Source organism: Egretta garzetta, unplaced genomic scaffold, assembly GCF_000687185.1.
Source record: "Egretta garzetta isolate BGI_Z169 unplaced genomic scaffold, ASM68718v1 scaffold243, whole genome shotgun sequence".
Classification (NCBI taxonomy): Eukaryota; Metazoa; Chordata; class Aves; order Pelecaniformes; family Ardeidae; genus Egretta; species Egretta garzetta.
Window position 1 is genome coordinate 440,434 of NW_009259041.1, and position 15,411 is coordinate 455,844.

The 15,411-nt window shown below is 48.2% G+C and overlaps 1 protein-coding gene across 1 annotated transcript in view; it reads left to right on the forward strand.

Annotated features, from left to right (window-relative positions):
- The window catches only part of CSMD2 (CUB and Sushi multiple domains 2), a 328,671-nt gene that overhangs the window by 134,786 nt on the left and 178,474 nt on the right, over positions 1–15,411 (forward strand). Inside the window, 1 exon segment of the mRNA XM_009634976.2 lies at positions 8,152–8,264. Within this exon segment, the coding sequence (XP_009633271.2) occupies positions 8,152–8,264 (113 nt within the window).

Below are 15,411 nucleotides of genomic sequence, written 5' to 3' on the forward strand. Positions count from 1 at the left end.
ATTTGAGTAGAGGTTTGGATGAAAAGTTAAAAATACAGGTGAAGTGAATAATAATACACAGAGATATGAAGAGCTTCTGCAATGTGTCCCCTAGTTGTACTGAAAGGAGAATTAATCTCTGCGTAGTCAGAAGGCTTCAGCACACGAGGGAGCTGACGTCTCTGTCGAGGCTGATGGGGCAGAGCTGCGAAGCAGCGCTGGGGGTGCCGGGGCTGGGGGTGGCATCTCTTCCGTGCCCTGACCCATTTTGGTTAAACTGAGTGCCTACAGCCCCCAAATGGAGCAGTTTGTGTATGTTTTTCTCTTGTTCTGCTAAGGCTCTAGGGGTGCATGCTCTTCTTTTTCAGTCTCCTATTGACTGCGGCTGTCAGGTAGTGTTAAGCTTCCCGTGACTGCTTTATCCTGCCGTGGAAACGCTGCCGAAACCTCGCCGCCTTGCAGACAGCCGCATTGACTAACGCGGGTTAGTATTAAAATACAGCCGCAGCAGGAAAAGGTGAAGCTGCGCTCTGGGAAGGTCCAGGATCAGGTAAGCTCCGCCCAAGTGTTGGAGACTCCAGGAGAACCCAGACTCTTGTCAGCCGGGCTGATGATCGGCAGGCACCTAGTTACAGATCTGCATGCGCCAAGGGGATGTAAAAAGAGAGATTAAATAAAGCGTTGCCTGGTGCTTTGCTGCCGAGAAACCCAAGCTGGGAATGGAGCAGCCTGGCGCACGGGAGCGCGGAGCCGAAGGCTGCTCTTGCGTCCTTTAACAGCACAGCAATGCTGCAGTTTTCTTGCAAGTGCTCGTGCTTGGACGTGCCCATACAAATCGAGGATTTATGGTCCCCTAACAGGCCCTAACCAAGACCAGTTGCTGTTCAAGTCTTTATTCTGAAGTTCGGAGGCTGTCAGGATATGCAACACTTTGAAATTCATGATAGCCCTTGAGTTTGCAGTTTGCCAAGTGGAAGGGAGGAGGGTGTGCAGTGTGTGCCGTGGGCGGGCAGGCAGCTCCCGCCGTCCCTTCTCCGACGGCTGGCCTTCCACGAGGCGTGCCTCAGCGGTGCTTGGCCGGGGTGCTGGATGCTGGGAGGCGGTAATTCCAGATACCTGAAATGCAGAGGTTTGGGAGCGTGCATGCTTGCGAAGGTGGGACGTGGAGGCTGTCAGACTGAACGCAGCCCTTCACGAGTCGCCTATCGTGTCTGGCACAGTCATTGCTGAGTCAAGGTCCCGAGGAGGTGGTCTCAGAGGTGCTGGTTATTAAATGTCCTCTCAGAAAAGTTTTTTTTCTGAATCTTAAAAACTCCGAGTGCAACAGCCTGTCCTGAGCTCGTATTGGTGTGACCTTGGAAGCGAAACCTCCTCTCTGAGGCTCAGTTAGTTCTCTGTTAAAGAAAAACCAGAACAAGAATAGCTTAAAAAAAACCCCAAACCCAACAAACCAGCAGCCCCAGTGATGTTCCTTTGCCTTTTATCTGTCTGGGCTCATGGGAGCTGTTGTTTGACTGCATCCCGATGCTGGGCAGCACTGGGGCACGTGCCGTTCCTTCAAGTTCGTGCTGAAATCCTTTATCCCAAAGCAATGCGCTTGATGTAATGTGCTTTCGAGGGGGTTCTTACCTTCAGCTGTGACCTTCGACTCCATCCTCTCCGACAGTTTGTGTAGCATCCAGACAATGAATTGCCTGTTGTATTTGGGTTCCTTAAGAAGTACTGCGGTCAGATTCATGCTAATCAAATTTCAGGGTGGTTAAAATTGGATCTTCTGTCTGCAAATATTTCCTTCCACTCGAGCTTCTAGCTCACTTTCTGACATTTTATTGATTTTTCCCCCCCCCCCCCCACCTTCCTTCTCTCCATGTGGAACCAAATTAAAGCAGGAATTGGGATTGTAAATAGATAATGGTGCGTGAATGCAGATTAATCAGTGCCGTCCATGTACAGTAATACTAATTGTGCCAAGGGAGGAATGGCTGAGTGAATGGTATAAATATTTAATGCCTGAATCCAATGTGAAATACAAGAGCAAGAAAAGAAATAAAGAAAATAGTTTAGTGGAGAAAACCACACTTGGCTGCTTTTGCTCAAAAGAGGAGTTTTGATACCATTAACCTTTCTGTATAATGTAATAAAGGTATTGGAGGAGCCGCGTTTAATGCGGAGGCTTCAATTTCATATAAGAAGAATGCCTTAATGCTCTGGTTAAAAACAATATTGGAAAGCATTTGGGATAAATTCAGTCGCTTAAGAGATGCATTTCTCACGGGCCATCTAAACTTGCAGACAGCGGTTGGGGGGGGGCGCTGAGGATTCGGGGTGGAATTCTGCAATTCTGCAAATGCTGCAGGTCTTTGGGATGGAGCTAGAGCAAGGGACTCGCAGCTGCCTGCTGGTGAGGGAGACTGGTTAAGGAGCTGGGAGGCAGGGCTGGGAATCTGGGGGGGGGTGGTTTTTTGGGGGGGGTGGTTTTGGTTTGTTTGCCTGGAAGTGAAGGTGGTCGGCAAGGTAAATAAATGTTGTACCTGGTGAACCGAGTGCGTTCCCACAGATGAATCTTCTTGGAAAGGGTGAAAAGCACCTGGCACGCTCCTGTTTCTTTGTAGCTCTTGTAGAACTTGGGGTCACAACATGAATTCTGGCCGCCCGCGTATGCCGGGCCATTCCCCTCTGCCATGGGCGTACAACCACCAGCTGGGGAGTGCATCCTGGTCACAAATGTAAGCAAATAAACTGTTCCACGGACCTGGTTCCACCACAACATGACCCAACTGCCCCTAGAGCAGTGGGTTTTTTGTTCAAGAGAAGAGCTAGGACTAAACCGGTTGCTCACGTTCAGAGCCTCTGTCTGTGCGGGAGCAGGGCAGAAGCTCGCTCTTCCCGCTGGTCTGGGGTATTTCCCGGTGGGGATGGCCGCGGGCAGCCAGGAGCCTGCTGGCAACATAGGTTTGATGTCTCTGTATCACAAAGGACCGCAATGTAAAAAGCTAAAATCTGTTCTCTATCCACTGTGCATAGGATGAGCTTAAATTGCAGGAGAAGGTAAGTCAGGCTTAGACATCACAGAAAAAAAAAAATCTTTAAATCCTCATTATGGGTGTTTCTGAGGCTGTTAATGCCTTTCAAGCAATTACAAGAGTTCCTCTGTTTTCTGAGCACCGATTTCTATGCGCAGATCGCTTGCGTTGGTGTTGAAGACACCTGAAACTGGGCATCGTCTGACAGGTTCTTTCTCATGCAAAGTGTTTGGTGTGGTTTCAGGGACATCTCAGGGGTAAAGCACAAGCCAAAGTGCCCAAAAATGTGGTCCTTGTGGGACCTTGTGAAACGGCCTTTGGAGAAAGGCTCTTCTGGCAATTCTTGGTCAAAAGGCCAGGGAGACAGGGAAAAAGCCCATTTCTTGCCCAACCTTCCCCGCCTCAGCATCCTCTCTGATTGCCTTCAGGCTCAAAAAGGCAAAGCTGTGGAAATTAAATTTTGGGGGTGGAAGCTCGGTTCATCTCTTTCTCCAAGTGACTCCAGGATTTAAAAGATGCTTAATATAAAATGGGTACCGAATTCCCATCAGTGAGTAGTGATTATTGATTTTACTTTAAAACCAGTTCTTACATGGCTACTTAAGTCATTCCAGAGCCTTAGATTTCAGTTAACGTGCTGCCGTATTCAGGAAGCTGAATATTTAATCAAGTGATTCATATCTCCGGGCGATGGGGGGGGGGGAATGGGCACACAGAGGCTTGAAAAGTTTTGCAGATTGCTAATAGATTTATTTGGGGGAGAAAAAAAAAAAGGAAAACAGGAAGAAAAGTCTGGAATATTGAAAAATACAATGGCAGAGGTCCAAAATAGAAGGGCTTTTATTTACATGACTCACCGGACTATTAGAAATTCAATCATTTATTGGACTAATAGTAGGTGTTGAAGATTCAGAGCACGTAATGTAGCACCAAAGTATGCTGGGGAGTGTGGAAAGGGGCTGCGGCTTGGTTAATGAGCTCTGTGCATGTCTGAGTCTCTGTAATGTAGCTCCTCCTTTTTCCTGAAGACAGCGAGACAGCGTTGGGTTTATAAAGAAAAAGAACGCGACCTTGAGAAGTTGGCGGTAGGAACGTTGTGTACTCGTGTCACGGCGCAGTCAGCATCCTCTCCACGAGCTTGTTGCAGCCCTTCGCGTCTGCCTCTCTGTCCGGGGCCGCTGTCAGTCTGCCTGCGGGTTTAGCCGTGCTAATTGGTGCTGCCTGGTGTTATCCCCGCGCACAGACGAGGCGGTGGGAGCTCCTGCAGGAGACTTGGGGTGTTTCTCTCGTTTTCGTGATTGCTGTTGACTCTTGCCTGCTGAGCATCCTTCCCATTTCATTTGAGATACATCAACAGCAGCCAGGGCATTTGCATTCAAAGACCATGCAGCTGCTTCAGTTCAACTGTTTATCTGTAATTAAATATTCCATTATCAATTAACCATTAAAGCTTCCTAATGATTATTTTAAACCGGTGGGAGCCTTATGCTGAAAAGCTAGTAGTTAATTGCAGGTGAGCGTGATGTTTTCCATTAAATGCGTTGGTGTTTTCCATTGAATGCATAGCTCCAGCCGTGCTATTTCTTATCCATCAGAACATTTCTGCCTCCGTCCCACCCAGTCTGGCACTGGGCAATGTGCATTGTGGTGGGAACGAACCCTTCATCAGGCTCAGTGGTGGCAGCTGGGAAGAGGAGTTGGGAGGCCGGGATGCTCCCGTCCGGTTGTGCGAGGTGCCCTGGATCCCATGAAGCAAGAGAAGGGGCAGCTTTGGGATTGAAGCGTGCACCTTCTAGCATGTTCCCACCTTCAGCACTGAAGAAAGGGTTGGGTTTTTTCTCCATGAGATGCTCCACTCTTGTAGGTTTACAACTGCCATGGGGCTGGGAGGAACAATAAGTGTTCATGGAGTAAATATGCCTTTTCCATTGCACAGAGATTTCCCCCCTTGGGGTGTATGAGAGGGCTCGGGGCTCAGTGCAGATATAGGGCCTGAAGCAATTAAAGCTAATCAAAAAGTAAGGCCTTTATTTTCTTGAACTAATTCAACTAACGGGAATAAAACCAAACGGAACTCCAAACCCCGTGCTTCCCCATGGTGCGTTTCCATGTGCTTGCCCCAGTGATTTCGTTGGGGTTCCTGACAGCCGGCAAAGATGCTCTGCTGCTGGGGTGTCTTGCTTTAGCCTGGGGGGGTGAAATGGGAGCAGCTTCTGCCTCTTTGCCATCATGGTTGGTCTCTTTGCTGGTCCTTCACCACAGGAATCTGAGCTGGGTGCCGATGGCCGGCAGGACCTGGGATCTAAACTACCCCAAATATCGCAACCTGCGACTTGACGGTAACAGCAAGCTGCTTAACTTCAGAAATAAAAGGGACAGGAAGATAAAAGGGAGAAAGGGGGAGTCTGTTAGAGTAGAGCCTTGGAGAATACAGCGTTCCTGCGTGCTGGGAGTCTGAGCAGTGGCATAGATGGAAATGAGGACCTGAGAGTGATTTCTTGGCTGATTTAGTCCTTTCAAAAAGCTGTCAATGTCTTAAGCAACTGGCATATGGTGCTGATGAAAATTTCCTTGCAGGAATTTCAGGGAACTGTTTTCCTTCACCCTAAATCCTCTGTATTTCTTTATAGCAGTGCAAAGTGGGTGCCAAGCACTGTAGTTATGATGGATTATTTTTCTATACTCCTGCTTTTGCCTTCAGTAATTATTTATGCTATTGCAAAGGTAGCGAGAAATGCAATCCATTAATTTTTCTAATTGATTTTCAAAGTGTTAATTCACTTAGCTGGTAGAATTCTGGCGCTTCATGCGTGTGGGATCCTTGGAAGTTAATAGCGGACTCTTCATGTACCCAAAACGAAGGGTACGGGTAAGTCGATTACTGGTCTGCAGGCTACTGAATCTGCTTCTCAAAAGGATATGCATATTAAAAAAAAAAAAAGGGACTGGGGGACAGGAGAGTGAAATTCTGCCTCGTTCAGGCAGGTTAATGTTATTGTTCTCTAGTTCTTATATCAGGCAATTGAATTACTCAGCTCACCACGGTTATGAAAGTAAAATTGAGCTCTGCATACCTAAAGATTATTTGTGAGAAGTTTGACAATTGATTCAGAATGAATAATAAAATAGCCTTTGGGGGTGAAAGTATTAAGTTTAAACATGTTGTCATAACAACCAGCCAGAGTAACTTTCTCAGAATTGGTTTTAGGCATCCCATGTTTGATCTCAGCCCAAAATATGTTTGTTTGAACTTAGTTATTTGAAAAATTTTCAAATGAAATTGGTTCAGCTGTCTTTGAGTTATCCAAGGATGGCAGATTGCCATACAGAATACACTTTTGTAACACCCTGTATTTCAAAGGGTCTGCAAAATTAAGATGAAAATAATCGATAATCATAGAATGGTTTAGGTTGGAAAAGACCTTTAAGATCATCAAGTCCAACCGTACGACAAGGCACATATGTGCCCACACGTGTGTGTCCCTGTGTCCTCGTTCATGTCCACGTGTGCCAAATCAGGTGCGCTCCTTGGACCTGGGAACGTCACCCGGCCGCAGCAGGCAGAGCAAGAGAAGAGCCGGGGAGGGGCTTGGTGCTCACGTGCTAGGCTTGCTGCAAAGATGGAAAGACCATGGAAAATGCAGGGAGAAGGGACAGAGTAACTCAGCCAGCGGCTGAGGAGTGCGTAACCACTCGGGCTAAGCAGAGAGCATGATCAGGAACAGTCTTAAACAACTTTATAGTGCACAGTCATGCTTCACAGTTACGTGGAACTCAGCCACAGTCATCCGGGGTTTAACGTCCGTGCTGTAGGTGGCAGAGATGCATTAGTTATGCAGCATAATGATCCCTGCTATTCCATTAACGAGCAGAGCAGGATTACATGGCAGTTCGTCTGCCGTTCATAAATACGCTGCCAAGTACCGTCCTGGCCTCCTGCTGTCTGCCTTGGGAAAAGGTAAGGGCGGCTTTGGAGGTGATAGTTGAGTGAAGGGCTTTTAAAATATTTCCTGGGCTCTCAGTTCTGCTGTGGAAAATGTGAAGTAATAAAATCTGAAGGATCCTTTTGAATGGAATAGGTTTCCGGGATCCTTTTACCTTCACCTACAAAAGCATAGGTACTGGAATGCCAGTAATGTTTCAGTAGGTGACAGTCTATGATTAAAAAGTAAATGGGCTTTCATTAATGATGATAGGATTCCATAATGGCTTTTGTCATGGTAGCGTTGGTCTCCTTACCATGGTTGATGTTACCATGATATACCTCAGTTCAAGGGTGCTGTGGCTTAGGTAAACATTGCTCTGGGCTGAGACTTGACGTGTGACAGCTCGGCCAAGAATTATGATCTAGAGTTTAATAAAGCAAACAGCATAATATCTTAAAAAAAAAAAAAAAAAAAAAGCATGAAGAGAACGGTTGCTGAAGGGCTGCTAATGGGCTGTGGAGCTTTCCACCTCGTGTTTGATGGCTGTAATCTTCTCCCGGCTGGGGTAGATCATAAACGATTGCTTCTTGCTGGCTATTTCCAGTAAAAAAAAAAAAAAAAAAAATCGTTCTTGCAATCCTTTCTCCTCCTTGGTTAAAATAAACATACTTTTTTTTATTAGCAGGGTTAACCAAATATAAAGGCAGGAACTGAATAAGCTTGAGAGTCGAGCTCATCTCGCGTACCTTAGGTGTGGCGTGTCCCCCGAGGTGATCGCATGTCATTTCTGTGGGATGTCGATGAGGTACAGAAGGCGACAGAGCTACGAGGCTCTGATAGCCTGGGGGAACGTGTAGAGCTCCTCCAGCTCGGAGCCGCTCTGGACCTTCCACTTGCTCCTTGCCACTGGAGCCTCTAGGCTGGACCCGTTCCGTTTGCCTGGCCCCGCAGGCGTCGTGCGTGCCCCACTCAGCCCCCCACACCCTTTGCCTGAGAGGGAAGGAGTGGAGGCCCCTGTAATTACAAATGTGTAAGCGTCAGGTTGGGAAGCCACGCAAAGGAACGCGTACGTCGAAACAACCGTGGGGCGTACGGGCGCTTTCCTTGAGTACATGGCTCTTATTTAGGATTTCCTGTATCCATGGAGGAGGAGGATTACCTGGAATCTGGGGTATCGTTCGCAGACAGAATAACATTTCTCTGTTATTGGTTGGTTCTTGCAGGTTTACTGGAATGAATTTGCCTGCCCCGGTTATCAGCAGTAAAAATTGGCTGCGGCTTCACTTCACATCCGATGGCAACCACAGGCAGAAGGGGTTCAGTGCCCAATATCAAGGTAAATGTTTACTGCCTGGTCTCATTATTCACAGTGTGTATTCAGCCAAACTTTTTTTTTCCCCTAGGAATCTACAACTTCCTGCATGATCCTTCTGTATCCCGTTAACATTATTTTCCAGCTGGGTATCCAGGCGTTGTCGCGTGGAGAGCTACTGCTGGCAATTGGTGGGAGGACAAACACTAGGGAGCTACGGGAAGGTGAATTTGCGGTGTGTGCTTTGTTAGATGTTCCTTTGCCGGCAGTTTTGCTGTGTGGGATCTGGCAATACAGACAGGGTGACTGTGTCTGTGTTTACGCTGAGCCTGTTTTGAACGAGCCCAGCATTTCCTGGGCATCTCTCGAAGGGTGCGTTTCAGGATTAGAGTTTTAAGATGCTGGCAAGGGAGAGGAAACGCTTTAGCACATGAGTCAGGCAGAGAAAAGGTTCTGTGGCGTTCTGAGTCTTGTCGGCACCCGTGGCTAACTGCAGGTCAGTGCATCCTCTTTGGGACCAAGTGGCCACCAAAAGAGTTGGGTTTGAGTGGGTTCCTCAGTAACGTTTGCTCCCTCTGAGGACTCTGAGGGACTCTGGGGGTGCAGCGGTGTAGCATTGCTTCAGGCAGCCGGCTCCGGAGGCAGGATCAGGGGGATCATGAAGCAGGGAAGGAGCAGGATGACGCCCAGTTCCTCGTCCACCCTCCAGAGGTTTGTGTCAGCGGAGTTCAGTCGCTCTCCTCCAAAGGAAGGCACAGGATGTCGATGGGGGAAGGTACCCTCGCCCTAACGGGAACAAAGTGAAAGGGAGAGGAGTTCCCTTTGCTAAATCTGCAAGCTTGCCCTGCTTGTTCCCAGTTGGTTCAGCCTTGGCAGTGTTGTCGTGGCCTTGACGTGGGCTTTGCTTTGTGAAGCACCATCGTTCTTTAACTTCCCTTGCTCTCCCTTAACGTATAAATTACTTGAAGTTATAAGAAAAAAAAACCCTTTGTTTTTTCTGTATAATGCAAACAACGGGGTACAACTGAATCATAGAATGGTTTGGGTTGGAAGGGGCCCCTAGAGGTCACCCAGTCCAACCCCCCTGCGGGGAGTGGGGACACCGCTAACTAGATCAAGCTGGTGGCTTTTGATACGACATTTTCCTTTGCTGTCATGATTGCTGCTTTCTATTAAAACACCTGTCTGAATCATCCTTTTTTTCTTAAATAGAAAGGTAAAGATTAATGTTATAACTTCCTCTGATTAGATAAATGTCATGGGGTTCTAATCTAGCACACTCCTCGGAAACTGTTTTGCTGGATATAATGAACCGTGCTTTTGTGTACGAGCGTTTAAAAGATGAACTTAAAGGTGTGCTCTTGAAATGGCACTGAAGCAGGCCCTCTGGCTGGCAAAGGGATCTGACGCTCCTCCTTCACATGCTTGCTGCGGTTTGTGGGGTTTGCCTGGGTCTTTCCATCTGTTAGGGAAGATTTCAATACTTAAACAAGAAACGAAACCGAAAGAAGCCCCAGAGCTCCAGCTCTGGAGCCCTCGGCACAAGAAGGGCATGGAACAGTTGGAGCGGGTCCAGAGGAGGGCCACAAAAATGATCCAAGGGCTGGAGCACCTCTGCTATGAGGACAGGCTGAGGGAGTTGGGCTTGTTCAGCCTGGAGAAGAGAAGGCTGCGGGGAGACCTGATTGCGGCTTTTCAGTACCTAAAGGGGGCCCAGAGGAAAGATGGGGAAAATCTTTTTAGTAGGGCCAGCTGTGATAGGACAAGGGGTAATGGTTTTAAACTAAACCAGGGTAGGTTTAGACGAGATATAAGGAAGAAATTCTTTACAATGAGAGTGGTAAAACACTGGAACAGGTTGCCCAGAGAGGGGGTGGAGGCCCCATCCCTGGGAACATTCCAGGCCAGGTTGGCCGGGGCTGTGAGCAACCTGCTGTGGTTCAAGGTGTCCCTGCTCCTGCAGGGGGTTGGGCTGGGTGACCTCTAGGGGTCCCTTCCAACCCAAAACATTCCATGATTCTATGATTCTATTAAGGCAGGATATTTGCAGTCAGTGGAATCTGTGTCTGTAGAACATTAAAGATGCCAACGCAACTTCAGAAAACTCAGTGTAACCTTTTCATGGGTACATAACCTTGTTTGAACACAAATGTTTTACTAGCGATAAATACATACATAGAAAATAGGATATAGAATGCCATATAAATAGAGCAACTAAAATGTGTTTTTCAGCTGTAGAGATGAAGCAGACCCTGGGATTGTCCAGGAGAAGGAAGAGAGGGTTAGGATGAATCTAATTTGTGGTCTGTTTTCCAAAGACACGTATATCCATCATTTATTAACATCCTGTCTCCTCTGAGACAGTATCTGGCTTTGCTGAGAGTCTGTAAGAAAATCATTTCCTTCCCAGCTTGTTGAACACTGGTACTTGGTTTTAGCAGAACGCCTTCGTTGTATCTTCTATTGCAGCTCTTTCTACCCCTAGAGGTCACCCAGTCCAACCCCCCTGCGGGGAGTGGGGACACCGCTAACTAGATCAAGCTGGTGGCTTTTGATACGACATTTTCCTTTGCTGTCATGATTGCTGCTTTCTATTAAAACACCTGTCTGAATCATCCTTTTTTTCTTAAATAGAAAGGTAAAGATTAATGTTATAACTTCCTCTGATTAGATAAATGTCATGGGGTTCTAATCTAGCACACTCCTCGGAAACTGTTTTGCTGGATATAATGAACCGTGCTTTTGTGTACGAGCGTTTAAAAGATGAACTTAAAGGTGTGCTCTTGAAATGGCACTGAAGCAGGCCCTCTGGCTGGCAAAGGGATCTGACGCTCCTCCTTCACATGCTTGCTGCGGTTTGTGGGGTTTGCCTGGGTCTTTCCATCTGTTAGGGAAGATTTCAATACTTAAACAAGAAACGAAACCGAAAGAAGCCCCAGAGCTCCAGCTCTGGAGCCCTCGGCACAAGAAGGGCATGGAACAGTTGGAGCGGGTCCAGAGGAGGGCCACAAAAATGATCCAAGGGCTGGAGCACCTCTGCTATGAGGACAGGCTGAGGGAGTTGGGCTTGTTCAGCCTGGAGAAGAGAAGGCTGCGGGGAGACCTGATTGCGGCTTTTCAGTACCTAAAGGGGGCCCAGAGGAAAGATGGGGAAAATCTTTTTAGTAGGGCCAGCTGTGATAGGACAAGGGGTAATGGTTTTAAACTAAACCAGGGTAGGTTTAGACGAGATATAAGGAAGAAATTCTTTACAATGAGGGTGGTAAAACACTGGAACAGGTTGCCCAGAGAGGGGGTGGAGGCCCCATCCCTGGGAACATTCCAGGCCAGGTTGGCCGGGGCTGTGAGCAACCTGCTGTGGTTCAAGGTGTCCCTGCTCCTGCAGGGGGTTGGGCTGGGTGACCTCTAGGGGTCCCTTCCAACCCAAAACATTCCATGATTCTATGATTCTATTAAGGCAGGATATTTGCAGTCAGTGGAATCTGTGTCTGTAGAACATTAAAGATGCCAACGCAACTTCAGAAAACTCAGTGTAACCTTTTCATGGGTACATAACCTTGTTTGAACACAAATGTTTTACTAGCGATAAATACATACATAGAAAATAGGATATAGAATGCCATATAAATAGAGCAACTAAAATGTGTTTTTCAGCTGTAGAGATGAAGCAGACCCTGGGATTGTCCAGGAGAAGGAAGAGAGGGTTAGGATGAATCTAATTTGTGGTCTGTTTTCCAAAGACACGTATATCCATCATTTATTAACATCCTGTCTCCTCTGAGACAGTATCTGGCTTTGCTGAGAGTCTGTAAGAAAATAATTTCCTTCCCAGCTTGTTGAACACTGGTACTTGGTTTTAGCAGAACGCCTTCGTTGTATCTTCTATTGCAGCTCTTTCTAATCCGTGCCCTCGTTTGAAAATCTCTTTATGAATGTAAAAGCGAGGTTAGATACAATCAGCCTGCGTACAGTTTTTCTTTGTCAAATACAATAAACTTGTTCCCTTCCAGGGAGACTTAGAATGTTTTTCCCTTTCCTTTTCCCTTTCATGCAAGGTGACTCTCACGTTCTCGCAGATACTTTTTTTCCCCCCCACGCCCTGTAAAAGCAAATAAAAGGGACTGTAGAGAAAGCGGTGCATCGATCTTTTTCTCTTCCTCCCACTCCTCTTGCCTTCCTTCCCCAAAAGGTGCCGTGCACCCGCAGGTGGTAAGAAAATAAGGCAGAAGTGCTGTGTTGGGGAGAGTGCAGCCAGGCGTCCCCCGGCCCCCCCGCTGCCAGCGTAGCGATGAGGTGATGAAGAAGCTGCTGAAGGCAGACGATACCAGACAGATCTAAATAACCCTCTGGCTGGTGTAGTCCCTCTCTCCCCATAGTTTATTACATAAGTTGGATCCCAAATTGCTTTTTAGCTGATTGTTACCAACACATAATTGCATCTTTTATTGATCTCCCCACCCCCTTCCCTTCCCCTTCTGTCCTCCGCTCTCAGGTAGAAAGATGAATGAGGGCGTTGGAGCCCGTAGCACAGCGCAGAGTCCCAGCACCGCTGCCTTTCTGAGCGGCCCGATGAGCTCTCTTGCACGTTCTGCACGGCGGAAGAGGCTTTTAAGAGGAGGTGTGTACCTGTAAATATATATGCTTCATTTTTGACAGGGCTGCTAATCTTCCTCTCGGCTCGCACCTTTGAGCTTACGCTGTGCAACCTGTTGAGTCTCCTGGGTAATCCTGAGGCAGCGGCAAAGACAGGAAAATCCCGGTGCTTGGTGCAGGCTCCGATTCCCAAAAAACCATCCCTTAGGCTGGCTAAGGGAGGGCATAACTGAGGAGTTTCAAACTGGTTGCATCTGGGGGTGTTTCTCTTCACCTCCAGCTCAAGAATCCCCGTAAGCAACCTGCCGTAGCATCCCAGCTAATACTGGAACACCCCAGCAGGGGGAAAAGCCACTCAGGCGAGGCGGTATTTAATTGCGATCCCCCAGCACGGGGAACAGGGGTTCATGGAATAGGTTTTTGCAGAAATGCTGTTTTCAAAATTAAAAATAAATAAATGTCGCTTCTAAGTTCTCATTTAAAGCAACATGAAATGGTTTAAAAGAAGCACCCCGGACTGCCTGCTTGCTGGAAAAGCTTTTTAATGTCATCTTTCAAATCTGACAGGACACTGAGTATTCCATTAGATCTATCAGGTACGTGTGAACAGCAAACCCCTCCAGAAAACAGAGGAATTTCTGTTCATCCAATTATCCTGACACAGTCCTTTGTAGTACTGTTCTACTTTTGAATTTATAAACAAAATAGATTTTTACCTACCGGATTTTTGAGGGCATAGAGTAGGAGAATTGTTCTTATTTATTTTTTTAAAAAAGCAAGGGATACACTGTATTCTGACTTGTTCTAATCAGGACAGAGTGATTTGTAGAGCTTGACTTTCATCGTTGCGGCTCCGTGTCGCAAATCAAACGAAGGATTAGGAGGAGAGCTTTACAGTGACCTCTCGGTTATGTCGAGGGGCCCGATGCGATTAGGGGAGCATGGACTTCATGGGCGACGCAGTTGAGTCTCTGTATTTTCAGACTGGTCCTTGGTAACGACGGTCTGGTCCCTGCTGCTTGTTTTCATCACTGTTGGCTGGTTTGGAGCTAGGTTTTCTAGTAGTCACAAATTTGGAGCGGGGCTCTGCCTGTCAGCTGGGTTCTGGAAGACAGGGATGAATATGGGTGAACCTTTGCTATTTAGCGTGTCCTTTTGAAAATCTGCAGTTGTGTGCAAGGCCTGGATGCGTTGAAGTGGTGAACTCTCCTTGCCTTCTGCTGGACTGCGGGATGTTCAGCAGCCCAGTGCAGTCAATGCACGCCCTGGCGAGAAGCCCTGACCCTCCCGGGGCTGCGTTACCCCATCCACGGCGTCAGCCTCCGTGCCGGGTGTCGGGCGTACGCTGGTGGTGGGAAAGCTTTGCTTGTCATAGAATCGTTGAGGTTGGAAAAGCCCTTTAAGATCATCAAGTCCAACCGTTCCCCTAACCCTGCCATCCCACCACTAAACCCTGGCCCTAAGCACCGCGTCTGCCCTTCTTCTAAATCCCCCCAGGGGTGGGGACTCGACAGGCTTACTTCATCACACAGGGGTCGACAGACCTGTGCTTTTCCATGTGTGGCTAGGAGAAAAATTCACTGGTGATTGTAGAAAGTAACTTGCAAGGGAATTTGTGGAGAATATAAAAATGGAAATTATTTTTATAAAGCTGCTCTCTTACTGATGGTGCCCCAAAGCACTTTACAGAGCGATGAATTAGATACTGCAAAGTCACGAGCCATTGTACATCCTGCAGTGGCTCAAATTTAGCCTCAGATACGTGGGCTTGACTGTATTTTATTGACTGGGAGGGAATATTGGCTGTGACTGAGGTTATCCCTGCACTCGCTTGGCAAATGCCAGGGAATCATTAACTGCAGCGTTACGGAGGGCGAGCAGAACAGGGCCTCCTTGGCGCTTTACCCCGTGGGGTCTGGGTGCTGCACTGCAGCGTCGGCACAGGGCCGAGAGCCCCGGTGCTGTGCTGTCCTGCGGGGGTGGCAGCCCCACCATGGGATGGGACGGGACGGGACAGGGTGGCCGTGGCTGCAAAGGGAGGGCAGCCTGGGCAGAGGCACCGAGCTTCCCCCCCTGGCAGGGCACTGACGGCTGCTCCCCCTGCGCTGCACGAAAGGGTGCCAGGGGCTTTGCGCAGAACAGCGCGGTAGCCGTGCCCCCCTCCGTTATACTGGAAAAAGGCCACGGGGTGCCTCTAAGGGGGACCCCATAAACTCTTCCCACTCCCCGACTTCGCTGCACGGTGTTTATCGGCCGCTGCCCTGAGCCGGAGCTCAGCGGGAATGATGGCTGCCTGGCGGGAGGGCGTGCGAGGTAGCCCCGTAATCCTGCACCCTAATCCTGCGCCCTTAGTGCAGCCTCTCTGCTCTCATTTCTGTTTTAAGGCTGTCACTCTTCTAGCTGAGGCAGAAATAGGTTCCAGACTTGCCCAGAAATGTTAGTGTTTGTAGCCCCGTGTCCTCTCTTTGGTCCCTTGATACAGGCATCTGATTAAAAGCCTCGAGGTCAGACGATAATGGATGAAAAGCTGGCCATGAGCCGGCCATGGGCGCTGGCAGCCCAGAAGCCAACCCTACCC